At 52.1% G+C, this 20,278-nt stretch overlaps 1 protein-coding gene across 3 annotated transcripts in view; it reads right to left on the bottom strand.

The window, feature by feature from the left end:
- The window catches only part of TRAF7 (TNF receptor associated factor 7), a 28,951-nt gene extending 9,010 nt beyond the window's left edge, over nt 1-19,941 (bottom strand). The window contains exons 1-8 of one of the 3 annotated variants that reach the window (XM_058849774.1): nt 19,791-19,941; nt 10,622-10,740; nt 10,367-10,424; nt 9,228-9,319; nt 5,073-5,189; nt 3,722-3,814; nt 2,035-2,068; nt 561-744 (exon numbers count right to left, since the gene is read on the bottom strand). In XM_058849774.1, the coding sequence (XP_058705757.1) occupies nt 561-744; nt 2,035-2,068; nt 3,722-3,814; nt 5,073-5,189; nt 9,228-9,319; nt 10,367-10,424; nt 10,622-10,702 (659 nt within the window). In that variant the 5' untranslated portion in view covers nt 10,703-10,740; nt 19,791-19,941. Of the gene's footprint in view, nt 1-560; nt 745-2,034; nt 2,069-3,721; nt 3,815-5,072; nt 5,190-5,441; nt 5,597-9,227; nt 9,320-10,366; nt 10,425-10,621; nt 10,741-16,752; nt 16,874-19,790 lie in introns of those variants that run through there. The other 2 variants (XM_058849775.1, XM_058849776.1) reach the window with 2 other exon arrangements.
- Nucleotides 19,942-20,278: the final 337 nt, after the last annotated feature.

Raw genomic sequence — 20,278 nt, 5'->3', positions numbered from 1 at the left:
CCTCAGGAGAGGAGCAAACCAGCCCTGTGAGGCTGTCAGATGATCCAAAGCCTCCTGCTCTGAGACTGCAGTTCCAGGTTTAAATTCTCATTTGGCCAGAAAATTGAGAGTAATAATAGGCCACATTTTCACAGGGCACATCTACTTCTGCAGCTGATGGGCTGCCATCAACAACAGGCAATGGACAGGGAAAATAGGGAATGCATTTAGCATGGGGAGGGAGATAGATTTCAAATTCACAGGACAAAACCAAGATAATTCCTCTTACAAAAAGAATCCCAAGTTCTCTACTTGATCACAGCCACGGAGTTTCATCCCAGATGTGAGGTGGATGCTCTCACAATGCACCCCCTGTGCCAGTGCTGGCACTCAGGGAGCAGAGAACAGCGTCCTTCCCCTGACACCAGCCCAGTGCCTCCATCAGAGCTGTCCCCTGAAGCCAGGCTGCCCTCACCCCTGGCACAGCCGAACAGAGCAGCAGAACAGGCAGGGCGCCTCGGGCAGGCCAGGCTGGCACAGCCCTTGCCCTGGAGAGGCTGCAGGCTGGAAGGAGCACTCACTTCCTGGCACTCAGCTTGATGGTGAAGGGGCAGCCACGGGGGTCCACCTCGAAGGCGGTGGGCTTGCTGCTGGCGGCGGGCCGGCAGCCGTACTTGCAGTGGATGAACAGCTCCCCGATCTGCTCGGCCACCGCGATGTTGTTCACCACCACCGTCAGCTTGGCGTTGTCCACGGGGCACTTCTCTGCCAGGGAGGGAAGGGTGGCACGGTCAGTGAGGGCTGAGATGGGGCATGAGCATTTCCAAGAGCTCCTGCGTGGAAATTGTGTTTTTCTGCCTTCCCTGGTCGAGTCAGCCAACTCTCAGGTGAGTGGCCATGGAAAAAGCCAGGAATATTCCCCCAGGGTCTGCAAGCCATTATCTTTGGTTTGTCTTGGGGCTTAGAAAAGTCACAGTTGATGTTAATCCATAAAGATTTGAGGGAGCTGGCAGTGAAAGAAGCCCACACTGACTCAGACTGCCTTGTGCTGGCTGAAGGGTGAGTGTTCACAGGCAGTGAGCACAAATCACCATCCATAACCTGCTCCTCACCCAGGCCTCACTCAGCTCCTGCTGCCAGCAACCACTGAAACCCAGAATCCTTTAGGCTGGAAAAGACCTCCAAGATCATTGAGTCTAAGCCTTGGTCTGATCACCATCTTATCAACTGAGCTCTGCCACATCCAGTTGTTTACGGAACACTCCAGGCATGGGGATTGCAATTGCAAAGCCTTTTGCTACAGATCTGTGGGCTGGGGTTGATACAGCAGAGCACCGTGAGGGGATTAACATGCAAAGCAGAGGGACCTCCTGCATATGGAACACAAAAATCCCGAGGAAGAAAGAGCTGCTGCTTTGCAGGGCTCCCCAGGGAGCCTCCTCGGGGCTCGCTGCTCTGGTAATGCCAATGGCTTGGCTCTGTGCTGAACAACAGCTTGCCAAGAGGGGCACAGGCTCGTGCCAAAAAAAAAGTCTTTTTTTGCAGCCAGAGTCCAACCAAGCAGGAGCTGGTTAGCCCAGGCCAGCAGCCAGGGGCTTGGGCTCTCCCAGGGCTCTGCAAGAGCTGGCTGAGCTAAAGCAGCTCAATGGGGCTCAGTCAGGGGCCAGAGCCCTGGCACTGAGGGGATGGGGGTGAAGGGGTTGATGCCAAATGTGGCCCCTGGCTCTTTATCCAGGCAGCCACAGAAAGCTTTCAGTTTGAAATCAGTGGGTCAACCCTGGGCGAGACATGTATTATCCTGGGATTATCCACTGCATTTTCCAGGATCTGAGAACATCCTGTGCCCAGGGGCAGGGCCCAGCCCTCTCTGCAGTGCCCATGCTCCAGAGTGCACCAGCAGCCCCCAGCCCCTCACTGCTGCAGCAGCATGTCTGAGTGCCAGCGTGTTTCAAGCCCTTTGGACATTTTTCAGCAGGTTTCTCTTTAGGTGAAAGCAAATAAACCAGAAAATAACAGTGTTTTGGCTGCATCACACAAGAACAGTTCTGTACTCACCAGATGTTAAGGCACATCTCCTGCAAAACGTGTGCTGTGGAGACAGAGAGGAACAGCAGCGTCAGCGTAAAACGAGAGCGGGTGAATTATTCCCTGTGGCTATCTATGGGAAAGGTGGGAGATACCAAAGCCTGTGGCTCAGGAGCCTCAGCAGCTGTTCTGCCTGTTTTAGCTCAGCACCACAGGGCAAACCCCAGCTGCTTGCTCAGGCAGCTCAGGGTGAAGCACAGGTCCTGCTCCTGAGAGCACTGAACACACAGGCTGGAGCTTTGATGTTCTCCCCGTTCAGGATCAGGCCATGATCGTGGTGCCAGCCAAAGCCAGGGGCATGTTCTACCACACTCTGATATTCATGGGATCACAGAATCCTGGAATGGTTTGGGTTGGAAGGGATCTTAGAGATCATCAAGTTCCAATTGCCTGCCATGGGCAGGGACACCTTCCCCCAGACCAGGGCTCCGAGCTCCATCCAGCTGCTCTTCAACACACCCAAGCCTTTCCTACCCTCCACATCTGCACAGGGCTTCTCTACTGCACCCTCCTCTGTAGCCCATGTCACCCCTCTCACTCCCCTGAGAAGCCCTGGAGGGAAGGGGAAGCCTGGCCTCTCGTGTCCTTGCCCAGTCAGCCCATCACATCCATCCCTCTGGAGCAGCAGAAGGTGCCCTGTCCTGCTGTCAGGCAGATGGAACAGCTGCTTTGTAAGCCCATTAAATGCTCTGTAAATTTGAGAGCACTTTAAATAGCTCCCCTCTCCGTTCTGACAGTTTAACTTGACAAAGTAGCAAACACCATCTAACACACTAATGAACATAAAGGCTGCAGCATTTCACTGCTCCTGATCCTGCCCCGTGCATTCCCTGGAGCCTCCTCAGCCACATTCCCTGGCCAAGGAGCCAGCTCTTGGCAGGGCTGGGAGTCCCCCTCTGGAGCTGTTATCTGCTGCCCTGCTCCCGTGGCCTTTTCCTGCCCGCCACAGCTGCACCGAGCTCCCTCCAGAGCTGCCAGAGCAGGACTGCAGATGAAGCCAGGCTGCTTCCTGCAGTGGGGGTTTTTCCACATTAACCAGTAAATCAGTGTCTCTGTGCAGAGCTGGAATGGAGCAGCCAAACTGCACCAGCTTCCAGCACTTCTGGGGAATAGCACCCTCAGTGCAATAAACAATCCTGAGCTCTGCTGCTGTTGCTACAGCCCCATCCTGGTGATCAGAAGCACATCAGAAGCATTAGAGCCATCTCAAAGCCATCTTTCTTCACAAGTAGCACAGAAGCAGGAATAATATACAGCTTCTATTACATCCCAGTAAAATGGAATCCAGAAGAACATTCATAATACCCCGTGCCTTTCATTTGAGGATCTCAAATCCCTTTGCAAGCATTAACTAAATGAAGCTTCAAGCCATTCTTGTTTTATAAGCAACACTTGCTTCACAACTGAAACACAGCCATTCCTGGGGTGCCCAGGAGCTCCTGCAGAGCCCTTCAGGAGGATTTTCAACCTCATGGAAGCCACAAGGAGACTGAAGATGGCCAGGACAGGGTGGCTGACAGTACAGCTCTCCTGGGAATAGCCACCCATTTTAATTAAGCCATTTTAATTTTGCTTGGCAGTCCCCAGGGAGAGACAGAGGGGACAGTCCAGGCTTGGCTCTGGCTCACACAGGACATTTGGGAGAGCCCTGCCTTACCCCACAGGTTGTGATGACGGGATCCTTAAACACACTGCAGCACAGCTGGCAGCACAGCTTCACGGACGGCTGCTCTGCAAACACCAGGGGCTCCTGCAGGGCACACAGAGGGACACACACACAGCGTGGATTAGTCCAAATTCAGCTCTGCAGAAGGAATAACACAATCCCTCAGTGGTGAGCCTCAGGGGCACACCGAGGGTTTCATCATCTCAACACAAAATTCTGTCTGGATCTGCTGATTTCCAGTAGGGGAAGAACGAGCTTGGGAATGGCTGGAGTCCCTCAGCTCATCACAAACCAGGGGCCACCAGCATCTGGCAGGATCTGCACCTGACAGCAAACTGCACACACCAACTTCTTTGCCAATGGTTTGAGTCACCAGAACTGTGTGAGCTGCACTGGCTGGGACTTGGTCTTTGGCTGGCCTGAGCATAGAGCTGTCAAAATTGTACTAAGCCTGAGCTTAAGAGCCATTTTAAAGCTGCCTGCACTCTTGTGTTTTTGAGGCATTCTGAAGGAAGGGCTCCTTCACTCCTTAGGAAGCAGAAACAACATTGCCTCTGCTGCAATGGGCTGATCTCTCCAGTTCTGTTTACCAACTAGGACAGCCAGCACAGGGCTCCAAGCACATCCCCCCAGAGCACCACGGCTCTCCAGGGCTCCAAGCACATCCTCCTGGAGCACCATGGTTTTCCATGCTCACATTTCAGAGCATTTCCAATCAATCTCTGCAGTTCACTCTGTCTTTATGCTGCTCTCAGAAATGCAAATGCAGCCCCCTTGATTCCTAACTATGAATCTTATCCCACTCCTATCCCAGATCAGTGGCAGAATGCTGCCTGACCTTTTATTCATCCAGTTTGCGGCTGGTTACTGGGCCACAAGCTAAGCTCAGTTTAAAACTATCCTCCCCCAGCATGTAGACAATTCCTTGCACCCTCCAGGGGCTTACAATGAAGTCTGTGGGGTGCCACTCAGCCCTGAATGGGGATGGGGCTCCAAATCCATGGGGAATTGTATTTCTCTTGCTGCCTGGGGCCAGACCACCAGCCTGAGCCTTGCAACCCGACCTGCTCTGCTGCACGGCCAGGGAATCACACAGGACTTTGCAAAGACTTACAGTTTTCCTGGGAAGCAGAAAAGCCTCACCATTGTCCTTTCCAGGCAGGGAAATGGTACATGAGGAAACAAAGTCAGTGGTGGAAGCAAAGTTAAAAGCAGGAGTCTGAGCCAGGCATCGCACGAAATCTGCCCGTGAGAGCTCTGTGTACTCACGACAGTCCACTAAGTTACTCTTTTGACATTGAGCTTCCTAATCCTGCTCCTTCAGACAATCCCAAATACCTACTGGCTCCTCCTCTTCCTCATGGAGTGAGAACGTGGAGCGCAAGGACATGTTGGACTCGGAGTGCAAGGAGCGGACGGAGATAGCGGAGTCGGAGCGGCGCGGGGTGCTGATCGGAGGCTGCGGACACAGAGCAGCTCTGGTCAGTGCAAACAACTCCCAAACTCCAGGCAAAGCCTTCAAGTGCAGTTTTCCCCCTCCACGACACTCAGCTGCTCCACTCCCAGCTGCACTGAGTGGCCCTGCTGCTGTGTGCCCTCGCCTGCACCCTGCCCAGAGACGGGAATCACTTGGGTTTAACTCCCTAAGCCAGGCTGACATGGAAATTCCAAGCACATCCCTTTCTCCAAGGTGCATTCCCTGCACACTTACCGTGCACACCTGCAAAGAAACGGTCTGGAAGAATTAATCCTTCATGGAAAGCTCCGTAAATCTCCCCCAGAGACTGCTCCAGCTCCTGCAATGTCTCTAATCTCTGCAGCAGCACTTGTTGTTGCACTCACTATCTAACTTCTGCCAAATTTCTTTGCGTAAGTGTGGAGACTTCCTTCTATTGAATTCTCTGTGAGCCCGGCTCTGCCGCTTCCTGCTCGGGAGGGGAGAGCGGAGCGGACACCGCGTGCACCAATCCAGAGAGATCCTCTGCCTATGGCAGCCTCGGGATTGGCTTTGGGGGAATGCTGCTGCTGGAATATTCACCAGCAGCACGTCTCTGAGGGTGGAATATCAACCATCAGCACGTAGCCAAAGTGCCACTCGGTGTCAAAGCGCCCCTGGGGACTGCAGACCATGGGGAGACTGGATTTGAGCATCCAGTGCAGCTGGGAGCGCAGCCACTGCGGGGTTAGTCTGGAAGAGATGCTGCTGGTGGACTGGAAAAGGTGTAGGGAGGAGGAATAAAGGTTTTCAGTGAGTAGAATGGATGCTTTGACAAAGAAATGGAAGAATGAAGCCAGGAGCTTCAGACACTCCAGACAAGGCACGATGGATGAGCATCTGCACGTGTCACACTCCCCAAGGCTTGGCTGCAGCCTCTGGTCCTGAGGAGTTTTGGCTGGAAGGAGCTCTGGACATCCCTGGCTGCCCACTGGAAAAGGGACTGGCCCTGGCCCAGGCCTGGCACTGCCCAGGGAACAGGGAAAGCTGCACAGACCAGACTCTGCTGAGTTCCTGTCCTGCACCTTGTGAGAAAAACGCTTTTCCTCGTGTTCCCTCTGAGCCTGGGGAGCTGCATTCTGTGTGCCTGCCCTGGGTGCAAACGGGTGACATCAGGCCCAAGGACAGACAAAGGCAATGCAGGAGGGCAGTGGGGCAGGAAATTCAGCAATGAAAGCTGTGAGATGAGGTTCAGAGGCTGCTGCCCTCCCCAGAGACAAAGCATGCTGCAGTCCCAGTGCAGCCTGGCTGGGCTGCAGGACAGCAGCAGACCAGGATCCTGCTGGCTCCTCACACTGCTCTGCTGCTTCGTTTTTATGATCCTGGGCTCTGAGGAACTCAGAAATGCTGCATCTGCTTACAAGCCAAAGCACAAATGTCTTTCTCTGAAAGACAGCATATTTATTGACCAAGTACATAAACCTTAAGGAGGAATGGTTATAATGAGGTAAATCCATTTTATGTGCATCCATTTATTTTATTATTTTCCTCTACTAGTAGCAGAAATTATTAAAATAACCAGAATGACTGTGCACAGTTTGCAGTCTGGAGGTGACAGGGGTGAGGGCAGCAAAGGCAGGCTCTGCAGGGAGGCAGGAGTGTCACCAGCAACACCCAGTGAGCATCACCAGCAGAGAAGGGGAACTGCAGCATGCCTGGAAGGCAGGGGTGGGAGACACAGAAGGTTTGTGGCTCAGCTCCCTGTGTGCTGGTTTGGATAATGCTGGTGTTAACTGCACAGCAGAGAAGGGGATGTGCTGAGAAGCATCCCTCACTGTCCCCGTGGGGACAACACAGAGTGGCAGAGGGCATGCTGGCAGTTCCACACCCTCTGGGTATCTGCAGCCTTGCTTCTGCCAAGCAAACAGGGATAAAACTCAAGAGACCTCATTTCTGCACTAAACATCAGGCACACCTTCAAACAGCCCAAGGATGGAGCACTCAAACATCTGATGGAAGATGGAGAGATTTTTGCTGGCAATTCAATCCAGCCTCTGGCTCAGAGGTGAAGCTCCCTGAAAACAACAGGCTTTGGACAGCCAGGCAGCCTCCATCCATCGTATCCAATTGTTCCAAAATTCAGCTGCAATCTTTAGCTGCATTCCCAGCACCTCCAGGTGGAGGCTCCAGCTGGTTCCAGCTCCATGCAGGCACAGCAAGGTGGGAACCTGTGGCACTGTGTCCAGGAAGGATGACAGCAGCCACTCAGTAACCCCTGCCCTGCACACAGAACACACTGCTCCGCTTTGTTTCATTAACAGCAGCTTTACAAGGAAAGGAAAAGGGGTGGTGGAGGTCACAGGAGGGCTCAGACTCGTCTCCAACTGTCTCTCTGATGGCTGGGAAGCTCTTGGCAGCTTCTGGAGGAGGGAAAACTCAGTGATGAGGAAGGGAAATCCCAGATTATTTCTTGACAAAGCAAATGAAGCTTCCTAAGAGGGTTAGTGAGTCTGCCTGGAGCAGCAGGCAGAGCAGGACCGAGGTGGTTCTGGTTTGTCAGCACCTCACGCTGCTTCCTGAACCACTCATTAATCCTCTCACTATTTTTGCTAAAGAATATTTAACACTCCAGGGAAAGTGGGCTGAGACTGTCCAAGAGGATTGAAGCTGGCTCCCAGCTGAGATCTCCCCCACTCTTGGCTGCACACCCCAGTTTGTGCCAGTGGGGTTTTCAGAGGAGTCAGGGAGTTTCTTTATCAGATCTGGCTAAATGAAATATTTACAGCATCCCCTCCTCTGGAAAAATCCTCTCCTCTGCCCTGTGAGAACTGCCCAGCTTGTGAAAAGGGCATTGTGAGCCCAGCACTGAGCCCACAGGGTCCGTGCTGACAGCCAGGGGTGGCCTGAACACTGGCCCAGCTCATGGGGTCAGTGGTGGGCTGGAGAGCTGCACTTGCCAAGGACACCAGGCAAATTTTCAAAGGACTTGTTAGAAAAAAGACCAACAACAAACAAAACCCCCACGGGCTCACATAAAACACAGCAAGATCTCTGAGCAACAGAAGGAACTTTATAGGATGCTGACAATAAAATTCTTTGCAATCTGGTGTCAAATTTATTTTAAGAAGTGCTGCAGCTCCTCACTGTTGCTGACCCCAGTCTCTAACTCCAGCAGCAATGATCCATTTATGCCTGGCTTGGAAATTGGGTTTTGTAACCTCAGTCTACAAGTACTTAAGTTGAAGTTTGCTACTAATATGTTTAGATCTGAACAAAGCCTGTGGTTGTGAGATGTGGCTGGAGCACCAGGGACAAGAGGAGGTCCAGCCTTGGAGCTGCCCATCCTTTCATCAAGGTTTGCTTTGCTATTCTTGATTTAATTGATTTAGCTAACTTAATTTCTCTCCAAGCAGCTAACACTGGAGCCTGTTAAATCACTAAATTCCCCAAGAAGAACTTGCTCAGAAGTGAGTGAGAAAACTGGATACAAAATTGGGAACTGCTTTACCACCAAGTTACTGGGAGACACAGGAATGGTCTGTGTGGGAAGCCCAGCACAGTCCATAGTGCCCAACATCCCACTCTGCAGGTTCCAAACCCTCTCCCTGTGGTCAGAGGCCCCATCTGGAGGTGGGAATAGGAATGGATTCTGTAACTCCACAACTGCAGAGCCAGCTGGGATCCATCCAACAGGGAGAGTAACTGGTCCCAGTCACAGCCCAGACATCCCTGGCAGGAGCTGTTTCCTGCTGTCCCAGGAGCCAGGTACACCCTCCCAAGGAGGCTCTGGGATTTGTAGTTCCCAGGCTTTGGATCCACAGAGTTCAAACAGTGTTGAAAGCAGCAGGAGCAGCTCCAGCCTAAAGCCCCAGGTCAGAATGAGCTGCTTCCCCACAGCACCAGCCTCGGGAGCAGCCAGGAGTGCTGAGGCTGCTCCTGCCCCGGGGGCACACGTAACACAGAGAATGATGAGGCAGGCAGAGGAGTCCAGAGGAGCTCCAGACACCTCTTATTTCACTCCTGATCAGCTAAGCCAGTCAGAAGAGTCCTGACAACACCTACCATGCCATCATCCTCATCCCGAGGAGAGTATGTGAGGGTGCTGGAGGAGGACGGGGTCCGACGGTGCTGCTTGAAAGTATTGGTCCCGTCAGCTTCAAAGGGAATTAGAAAAGAAAAACGAGTATTTAGGCTCCTCAGAAACATTTCCAAGCTATGGGACAGCCTCTGTAGCTGTGAGTGTTCCTTAGACAAGGAAAAGACTAGGGATTCTCCAATGCTGGTTCATGACTGGATGTATCAGCACAGGTAGAACGCTGATCTCTGAGAGCTTGCCCAGAAAAGAGCACAGATAATATTCTGTCAGGTCCACAGGTTAAAAACACTATTAAAAAGAAACTTTATACTCCCATGTATCTCAGTCACCAATAAAAATTGCCTGGATCCAGGGAGGTCTGGATATCCCTGAGGCACAGGGGAGCCATGCTAAATTAAATATGAAATATTTGTATAGAGATCATGTATCTGACTCTTATACGTATCAAAGTCTGAATGTAAATATTCAGGAGTCCAAAACCATCCAGAGTCCAGGACAAATGTAATTCAAACATTTTTCCTGGGCAGATGTTCATTTCCTTATCAAAATCAGTGTCAAGTGGTTTTTGTCTCTATTAAAGGAAGGATATTTGTATTCCAAAATGAAACCAGGCCTCTTCCTACATTCACCCCACGTGTCAGGGCTCAGGCTTCCCTCACCTGCTGAGCTTAGAGGAACAAGGCACAGGAATTGTAAATGAGCAGGGACATTTGCATCCCCTCCTGTCTGAGCTAAAAATGGCCACGGGGTTTTACCAAAGCTCCAGAGTGACTCAGAGTCAGGCACAGAAGGAAGATGGAAATTTTCAGCATTGGTGACGATTCTCACAGGGATCAATAAGATTTGGTGCTGAGCTCAGTATCAAACCCTGTTGTACTACTCTGCTTTCAGCACTGCCATCCCAGTGCTACTGCTCAGTCTGCCTGAGGAGAGGAAATTCCTGTGCCTGCTCATTTCCATCATGTCAGGACACTTGGGCTGCATAACACCAAACCCAGCCCTCAACACCTGGTTAATGACCAGAGAGATTCTCCCAACAGCTTTATGAGCTGTAAAACAACAACAACCACCCTGGGATCACACACAGCACACATGAAATACTCACCCTTTGTGATGGTGGTCACAGCAGAGAAGGCTGGTCCAAAAGTTGTTTCCATTCTTGTCTGCAATATTGAAAAAATGAATGTCAGGACATTTAAAGCCTTCAGACTCTGCCTGAGCTGGTGAAATACTGCATACACAGCTTTTATCTGTGAAAAATGAGATTTTAAGTGGCAAGAAAATACCCTGTTTCAAAAGAAAGGATGAGAAGACAGGAAGCAGCCCTGTCCCCTGGCTGTGCCAGCAGCAGTGGCCTTACCCCGTTAGTGTTTTCAGAAGTAGTGATGCTTGTTGTGCCACTGGAGAAACGATTGTAGCGAGTGTTCTTGTTTGAGCTCATAATCTAGGCCAGCATCTGTTAGTCATGGGAAGCTTGCTCTGTGGAAGAAGAAGGACACAAAGGGAGTTAGGCTGGTTGTGGGTATTTTCCTGGGCTCAGAGGACACTCTCCTGCAGCACAAAGCCCAAGTGTTTACCTAAACTCACATAAACCTGGATTTTCAGAAGCAAGAGGTGAAGACAAAGACAGATTCCTTCAAATTATTCCTGAGTAAGCGTTCAACGTTTTTAAAATATGATTATTTTTTAATATGAGCCTCATTTCTCTTCCTCCACAGTTTCATTAGGCTCAAGTTTGCAAAGTCAAGAATTCCACAACAATAATTGCAGAAACACAAGGAATTTGCATTCTTTAACCTCTGCTGAAACCTGATAGTGCTTCAGGGCACAATTATGCTGCTGTCCCAGCAAATCTGACAAGATGCTCTCAGTCTCCTTCAGAGCCAGGACAGCCTCAGGAAGGAGCTGCAGCTCCTCTGCCATCACAGAGGTGCTCCTGGCTCAGAGTTTCTCTCAGAGAGGACAAAGCTCAGCCTGGCTTTGGGGAGGTGAAGTGTCTCAGGTGTTTCCAGCAACTGGTTTTCTCTTACCTGGGAGTGACAAGTCCTAAATCTCCAAGCTCTTTATAAAAACACCCCTGTGATTTCTCCACTTTACAACAAGGGAAACTGAGGCTGAGTGAGAGAGCTGGGAGCTGGGATTTGTGCAGGGATTCCCACCCCCCTGGAGAGCCCTGGCAGGGGCTGGGCACATCCTGCACAAGCATTTTAAACACTGCAGAGGTGACAGCTGAGCTGTCCTCGGGCCAGGCTCTGCCCAGGGCCTGACACAGCACTTCATGGGGCTCCCTGCAGCTCTGCACCCAACAGCAACAGCAGAATCCTGAGCAGGGAATTGCTGCTCAGGTCTAGACTCTCAGAAACAACTAGAATAGTCAAAAAATCACAAAAAACCACCCCAAAATTACAAAGAAAAACCAATCAGAAACCCTGAAACCAAACCCAAAACCATCTGAAAAGCAGGGATCTGGATAATGTTTTCCAGACACGTGACAGCAGTGTCCTGGCTGCTTGCAAATGCCAGATCCCTGAGGAGATGCTGAGCACAGAGTCTGGAGCTGTCTCAGAAGCAGCAGGAATGAAGCAGAGTTGTGCTGCAGCATTGGGGAGACCTGCAGAGTTTAAAGCTGGGCTCCAGCACACCAGAAGTTTGGCTTTGGCCATGGGATCCTTTTATTCCTGTCCATGTTCCTGAGGCCACAGAGAGCAGAGGGAGGGTGGGAGAGGGCAGACAAAGGGTTTGGGCCACTGGCCCCAGGAGATGGGAACCCCACTCACTCAGCCTCTCTCCCTCTGGCAGCTTTGGATGAGCCACTGGACCTCTTGGCTTCCTCCAGGCAAAAATTCTCCCCCTCTGCACAAGCCTGAAGATTCCCCTTTTCCACTTCAAAGCCTGAAGATGAGAGGTCTCCAGCTGGGGTCTCCAGATGATGCAGTGCTCATAAATTAAGCAGAGCAAGTATTTCCACGAGTGATGGCACAAACTGCTGCGTTTCCTGGGATTTCCCATCTCAAGGCAGCATTATCTCATGTCCAGTAACATGTGTATCACTAAAATTCCCCTCTCCACAGGTTCCCTACATCTAGCAGTACAGCTGGGCTCACCACTCTCCTCAGGAAAAGGGATTCTGCACTCTGCTCCTCCCATTATTGGGTGGAAATAGAGAAATATTCAGATTTCCAGGGATACGAATCCATGCAACACCTACCCACACACCCTTTATCCTACTCAAAAACAGCAGAGTGGGATTTGCTCCCACTTCATCAGCCAAGTCAGTTAAGGTGAAGGGAACCTTGTATATCAAATATTCCTCTGGGGGTTTAGGGCAAACAGTCATTCCCAGATGGAAAGAGAGGAAACCCACCCTGATGGAGGATCGTGGGCTGTCTGGAGACTCAGGCAGAGCTTTGTTCCCTCTCATTTTCAGGGTATGTATCACCTTCAGATGGAACAGATGGAGACTGAAGCAATGGGAAACACTCAGAGACAGGGAAAACAAAAATGGGGATAAAGTCACAGTGTGAGGAGTTGTGTGATATCATTAAAGGTTGGCTCAGATGTGCCACAAGCAGTGACTGCAGCCACCTGAGCCACTGCAATGACCCTTCAATCCAAAAAAATCCAAAGTGGGGAGGGAATGTGGAATACAGGGATTTTCCACTGGCTGTTTATAAGCTTGACCTGTGCCTGCAGCTTGGCTGAGCAAGGTACCTGCAGCAGCAGCAGGGAGCCTGCTCGTGTCTGCTCCAGAGCAGAGGAATGCGAGAAATGGAAAAAATGTTGAGTGGAATATCAGCCAGGCTGCACAACACCAGCAGCCACAGCGTCTCTGATGCCAGCCCAAACCTCTGCACCCACCACACACAGGAGCATCTCAGCAGAGCAGACACCCAGAGCATCGTCTGACAAGCTCCTCACACCTTCCTCTCCATCTCAGAGCATTTTCCAACTGATATCAAAGAAATTAAAAGGAGGTACAAAAGAGCTGATGGTGTCAATGTTAATGCCAGCTTCCCACAGCACTTGTAAAAATCTCTGCACTTTGGCATCTGAACCCTGCCAGCTGCACTGTCCTGTGCTCCCAGGCCTGGAGATGAGTGTCCCTCTTGGTGCTGGGAACCCAGCCTGTGATCCAGATTCTACTTGCCTGGATTTATTATTTTAATTTTTTTTAACATGCAACATCAGTGGTTTTCACAGTAAACAAAGAGGAGGGAAAATCTTCCCAGGAAAAGGGAAGCTGTGGGGACCCAACATTCAGTAAATCCCACAGGTGATCATAACCAGATCTGGGGGAGGACAGGGATAGGTTTCAGCATTTGCACATCACAGGGATCAACTCCAGGCTTTTGAGTTAGAAGAAAAGCCTTAAAATCCTGCTGGAGTAATCCAGGCAAGAAAAATCCCAACCAGCAGTAGCTGCAGGGGGAAGCAGGGCTCCTTCTCCCCTCTGCTGAGGGGAGATCCAACAGCATCAGCCATGGATCAGCCCATGCTCAGAGCTGCGAGGAGAATCAGCACAAGGGCCTGGATAATTCTCCCTCTCTGCCCACTGAAGCTCTCTCCAGGGTTATTCACCCCCCAAGAAAACTGCTGGACTGGCAAATTGTCCAGTGGGAAAGGCAGGCACAGGTTATCCTGCCCTGGCTGACGTGAACTGCCTTATCTCACAGCTTGGGTATTTATGGCGTAAGACACGAGCTTCTGTTCCTCCTACAGCACTCACAACAAGAAGGGTTACACATCCTGGAGAGTATTGGCACATCCCCAGGGAAATACTCCAACAACAGCACCGGCAGCTCCGTGGGACAAGGGCAAGGCATGCAGGTGCCAAGGGTGTTTATGGGCTAATTAACTATTCTGTGCCCATCAGCACCTCAGGGTGACGAGGACTGTCAGCATCTGGTCTGACCTGTACAGCACAGGCTGTAAGAATTGCAGAGCCACAGCAGATCCCTGGAGCCTGCTGGTCACTCCTCAGCTCAAGGAACAGCAGGACACAGCTCCCAGGCACTGCTGCAGAGCTCAGCTCCTGGCTGAGGATGGTGAATAAAAGGCAGCAGTGAAATCACCACATCTGCAGGTGACACTCAGCTCTTCTGAGCAGTCAAAACCAGCTGGTGGTGAAGAACTTGTGAAAAACCCCACAAAACTAAGGAGACAAAGAGGCTAAAATCTAAAAGACCTGAGCCAGCAGGACATTTCTTACACTCTTCAGATGTCAGTCAGTGCAGGAAGGACATTAAACACGAGCAGAAGTTCAGCCTTACTGACAGGATGTGGCACCTCCACCTGATGAATCTCTGAAACTGTCTTTTTACTGTTTATACATTTTTCTTATGTCACACCAGCTTTTCTGAGTGTCTTACAGTGAGACCATAATTGTACTGAGCCGTCATCAATAAAAATAAAAGGGATATTTTTAATTGCTGCTACTTTTACCACTGACTGCAGGACTGAGAGAGAACATTCAACAGCTGTTTGAACACTGCCATGCCTTTGAACAAATGGAGTTCAGAAAGGAAAAGCATTTCATATGGTGCTTTTCCTAAAGGATAATGAAGCCTCGGGACAGAAGAATACTTTATGTTAAAACCTGAAGCTGTAACTTTCAAATGTTCCCATATCTGGATCAAAAGTGATTGCTCTGGTGAAATGAAGCACTTCAATTTTCCCAGAAAAAAATAAAATCAAATTAGAAGTTAAAACAGAGGCCAGTATTCAATCCTGTTCCACGTCACAGAAGCTACATTTGAAACTTTATTTTCATTTCAGGTAACCTGGGAGGATCCACCTACAACACCAATTTTGTTATGCAGCCCAGGTCTCAACAGTTCTGACCCTGCAATCGAAATTGTCCTGTGTGGGCTCAGCACCTCCTCAGTCACTGCTGGGCAGGAACATTCACAGCTCTGCCACACAGGGACCTTAATCAAAAAGTGCTTTAAAATTTGGCCCTGCCATTGCAGAGCTGCGTGCTGTGCCTCTCAAAGCTTGTGCTCTTCCACATCCTCCACAAAGAACAGACCCCCGAGCCCATCACATTGTTAAACTGTGGATTTGGTGAAGGAAAAAGAATAAAACCCCAGCCAAGCCCTGAATCCAACAACGTCCTCCCCCTCCAAGGCAAAAACATCTCAGTTCTGCTGCAGTTCCTCGGGAGGGAATGGCCAACTCCATGCAAGGCAGATCCTGATGAAACATCTCACACTTCAGAAGCTGAGAACAGTCACTCTCACCGCTCACACCACAACTGCTGCTCACTGGTGCTCCTCAGACTTGTCTGACAGAGAGAACAATTGGCTGCCAAGACCCCACAGGGTCCTGTGGGCTGGCTCAGCTCTGCTGTTGGTCTCTCTGCTGCAAATCTGACAGGGAGAGGGACTCGAAACTCAACTGAAAAGCCCTGAAGACATGACAGGGCAGCAGCAAAGACTGGGGGGATGGAGAGATTTGGCCTCTGCTCTTCCAAGGAAGCCAGAGGAATGTTTGTCTCACCTGGATTCTGCTCTCCTGGAGTCCTGCTAGAGCCAAAGCAATCAAAGCTCCTCTCTCCTTCATTCCCCATTCCTGTGCCATGGCTGAGGCCTTTTCCAGCTGCTTTGCCACACAGTTGGCTTCAGTGCATCCCTGGGAAAGCTGTACCCACCCCATCACACTGCAGGATTCTTCCAGATTAAAGTCATGGGAAACCTGAGCCCATAGCCATGACTCAAAAAGCACAAAGTATCACTTCCACCCCCTGCTCCCCCCAACATCCTCCAAAGCTTTGACACCTCGTGACACACACTCTTCTCTGCCCTCTGGATGCAAACACAACGCTTCAAAGATCCAGCTGAAATGCATCATCTCCTTCAGGAAAAAAAAAACATCCAGAAAATTCCAGTCACCTGCTCTTTTTTGTAAAGTTTCCTTGGACTTTGTCACTGAGAACATGCAGGAGGCGCCCGTAGATACCAACACTCATCCATCAAATTAGTGATCCTTGGAGAAACAGCACCAAATCCTTGATTCCAAAAGAAATCAGGGCATGTGGACACTTCCACGATGGCAAATCTACTGATAGCTTTGAGACAGAAGCACCACTGAGTGTCCCACAACCCCCAAACACCACGGATTAAACTCTCCCCCAGTGACTCAGAATTCCAGGGGAGGCAGTGGGACACCACTTCTCACAAACTCTGCCTAAGGAACATCGAGGATTTCCCACTTCACAAACACCAGGAACAACCTCAGGACACACTTGCTGGGGTTGCTGCAATCAAGCATTCCATGCCCTTGCAAAGGTCACTCCAAAGGACCATAAAATCAGTGTAACAGCTGCTGGACAGGTCACAGGTCCCCCCTTCCTGGGGAGACTCAGGTACCTCCTGCTCTCCACTGAGGGATGAAATCAGTTCCTCTCTCTCTGCTGAAGAGGAGCAGCTTCCCCAGGAACGCTGCTGACAGCCTGACACGCGGAGCAAACACTTCTCCTTGGAGGAAACTCACCCTTGGCCATCCTGGAAGCCGGCAAGATGCCACCACCATGCCCGGTTCCTGAGCTGTGGACAGGATTTTCCTCGGCCAAAGAGCCTCTTCCGCTACGTGTGTGCGAGGAGGATCGCTCCCCACTGATGTAAACACAAAGGCATGCGGAGCAGTGGGCGAGATGTAAATCCAGCTGGAAAATCCCACAGCTCAGCCAATCTCCAGGCTGCCTCCCAGCTTTGCCCCGGCTGCTCCGGGTTCAGTTTAGTGCAGGAAAAACAACCTCGCTCTCAGCACACATGGATTTGTTCCCCTGATGGGAGAAAGCTCCGGGGACAGAAAAGTCCTTTGCTTGCTTTAAGGGGACTTTGATTTTCTCACGTTCTTTTATAGTTCCTGAACTATTCAGAATTTTGAATAACAAACAACAACACGCTCTTTGCCTGGAGAGACAATCCAGGGAAATGCAGTTAAATAAGAACAGCCACAAAAAGGCAGAGGTGGGGAGCAGGACTGCCCCAAAACACACACACTGATGGTGGTGCCAGGACACCTCTCCCACAGCTGAGGCTTTCCTGGGCACAGGCACTGCCCTGCTCCAGCCCCAGGACACCTCGTTAAAAGCACGAAGGTGACTCTGAAGCTCCAAGCTCAGCTTGAGGCAGAGCAGGAGCAGCCTGAATGGGTAATTTGGGGTTCTGCTGCTTCAGGCTCCTGGGGGACTTGCTGAGCTCAGAGAAGGGTGGCACATACCCCTGTGAGCAACCAGCTGCCTCTGTCCTTGTGCCAGCTGTCCCTGCAGCCCCTGATCCGACCCATGGGCACAGGGATGTGCTGGTGTGTGCCTCACCATGACCATGGCACAGGCTGGGAAGGGACAGCACAGAGAATAAAAACCAGGAGGGAAGAGTTCCAGCAGACTGAACATGGCTGTGTAATCTGAGTACTGGAACCCAGGAGGGATTTTCTCTCCAGTGCTCTCCTCCTGGCACACCTGGGCTGAGATACGCCGTGAGAAAGGTACAGTCACACTCCAGGAAATCCCACACTCAGGGCCAGCAGGGCTTGGAAGGTCCCTGGGAACAGGGGAACGCTCCAGTGACCGATGGCTGAACCCCAGTGAGGCTGCAGAGTGCTCAGGAGTGGTCAGGAGCACCCCCAGGTGCAGGGCAGAGCTGGCACCAGCACACGGTGCCCTACAACCATCCAGAGCCTGCAGGGCTCCCTGAGGCTCCGGCAGCACCTCGGGATTGTGGAGCCCTGGGAAGGGAAGGGCTGACTTCAGGCATGGAACAAAAAACTTCCAGGTGATGTTCACACGTGGGTCTAGGCCATCAGAGGCTGTGCTGCCACAGGAGAGCTCACCCTGGGATCCAAACCACCCAAAAAACTATGGATGGGTTTGGTTTTTTCTTTCCTTGGGTCCAGTCAATATGAAAACCCCGTGTGAGTGTTAGCAGTGAAGGTACCAGCATCCCTTGACTGGAAGAACCACTGTGGCTCAGGTTTGCCACTTCCACAGGGTGAAACATTCCCTCCCTCTGGCTGTGTCACCTGCACACAAACCAAATCCCAGCACCAGAACCTTCTGAAGGATTCAGCCTGTCCCTTCCCTGCTCCAGACAGGGGACCCCAGCACCTGGAGGGAATCCAGCAGGCTGCAGACAGTGCCTGCTCCTGCAGCTTCCTGCATGATTTTAGGAATTTCCCTTCCCAAGGGAGGAGCAGGTTGCACATCAGGAGGAACTTCTGGAAAGGGCTGTCAGGAATTGGAAGGAGCTGCCCAGGGAGGTTTGGAGTCCCCATCCCTGGAGATGTCCAAGGACGTGGCACTCAGTGCTCTGGGCTGGGATCAGGTACAGGCTGGACCCAGTGGTCTTGGAGCTATTTTCCAACCTAAACAATCCTGGGATTCTGTGATCTCACACTACTTTCACTCATCAAGGGCTTTCTGGAAGCATCCTTGACCCCCCAAACCCTCTCCTGCAAGCCCCACCATCCTCACTGGATGCTGGAAGCTGAAAGCACTGGCAGACAAACACTCGAGGCCAAAATGCAGCAGCTGTTTAAGAGGAACCCAACTGCTCAGCGCAGGCTGAAAACACATCACTGGGGGGGAAAACGCACAGGGAGGCAGAATTAGACTGCTGGCCCTGAAACAAAGGCAGAGCAACGTTGCCAAAGTGGAAAAAACAACTGCTAGGTCACAGTTCTTAACACAGCTACGCCCTGGCAGGGACAACAGCCTGGACCTGGCGCGTTATGGGTACACCAAACCCAGCTCTTGTAACTCTCAGCAGCCCCCGCTGTCTGTGACCCCAGCAGAGCTCACAGGGAGGCTGAAGCCAAGGGAAATCCTCCCCTCTGCCCTTCCCAGAACAGGGATACAGGGATCCCACAGGAGCAAAGCGTTTGACAGTGTCTGTCACCGGGACAGCGCCTGCAGCGGCAGGGGACGGAGCCCAGGAGCTCCCTTGAAACGAGAAGAGGACGGCACAAGGCACAATCCACAAACCATAATCCATAATCCACAAACCATAATCCACGATCCATAATCCACAATCCACAGCCTGACCCATACCTGTGAACGTCCTGGGGTACTACGGGACCGACCCCAGATATCCCACATTTTACACCCTGTGCACCCAAAGCCCAGGGAAATGAGGTTCCTGGAGGGCAGGAAAGAACCGGCAGCAACACGTGCTGCGCTCGGACAAGGAATCGAGCAGAAAATGACAAAACTGAGCAGGAAAAGCCAAAGCTGAGCAGAGTCTGCGATGAGAGGCAGCGAACACACCGGGAGGGCAGCGGGGGCGATGAGCGAGACCTGGGCGGGATTGACCGGGAACGGAACAGCGCAGATGATGCTGGAGCTCCTCTGAGCGCCCCAGCAGAGCCGCTCGCACCCCCAGACACAGCGGCCGGTGGGCACGGGGCAGCCCCGGGAGCCTCCGCCGCCACTTCCCCGGCCCGCGGCCCAGCTCCCCGGCCCAGCCCGGGCCCTCCCCTCACGGAGCCGCCCGGCGCGGCCCGCCCGGCTTCCCCCGGCCCGCCCGTACCTCCCAGCGGCGGCGGCGGCCGCAGCGCCGGTGCCCGGTCCCGGCACATCGCGCCCGGGCCTGCTCTCCGCTGCCGCCCGGCCCGGAAGAGCCGCGCCCAGCGCTCCTCGGGACTTGTAGTCCCGTGCGCCGCTTCCTGCCCGCCCCGCCGAACCGCTCGGACTACAACTCCCAGCATCCCCAGCAGAACGGCACTCCCTGCTACAACCACTGCTGCTACTGGTTCGGCCCGGCCTCCTGCAGTGACCAATCAGGAGGCGGCAACAGACGCCTCGGGCCACGCTGCGCTGTCCATCGCCATTGGCGCGGAGGAAAGCGGCCGCCAATCAGCGCTGGGAGAGGCGGGGCGGTGGTCACGCCAACCGCTGGCGATTGGCTGTGCCCACAGCAGCCTGACCAATAGCGGCGTGGCAGACGCCATAAAAGACGTAGCGTGGAACACGTGCGTTCTTTTTAGCCAGAGGTGCGGGATGGGGCGGACGGGAGCG

Source organism: Poecile atricapillus, chromosome 14 (assembly GCF_030490865.1).
Source record: "Poecile atricapillus isolate bPoeAtr1 chromosome 14, bPoeAtr1.hap1, whole genome shotgun sequence".
Lineage (NCBI taxonomy): Eukaryota > Metazoa > Chordata > Aves > Passeriformes > Paridae > Poecile > Poecile atricapillus.
The sequence above is the reverse complement of the archived record's forward strand: the minus strand, read 5'-3'. Positions and strand labels throughout refer to the sequence as shown.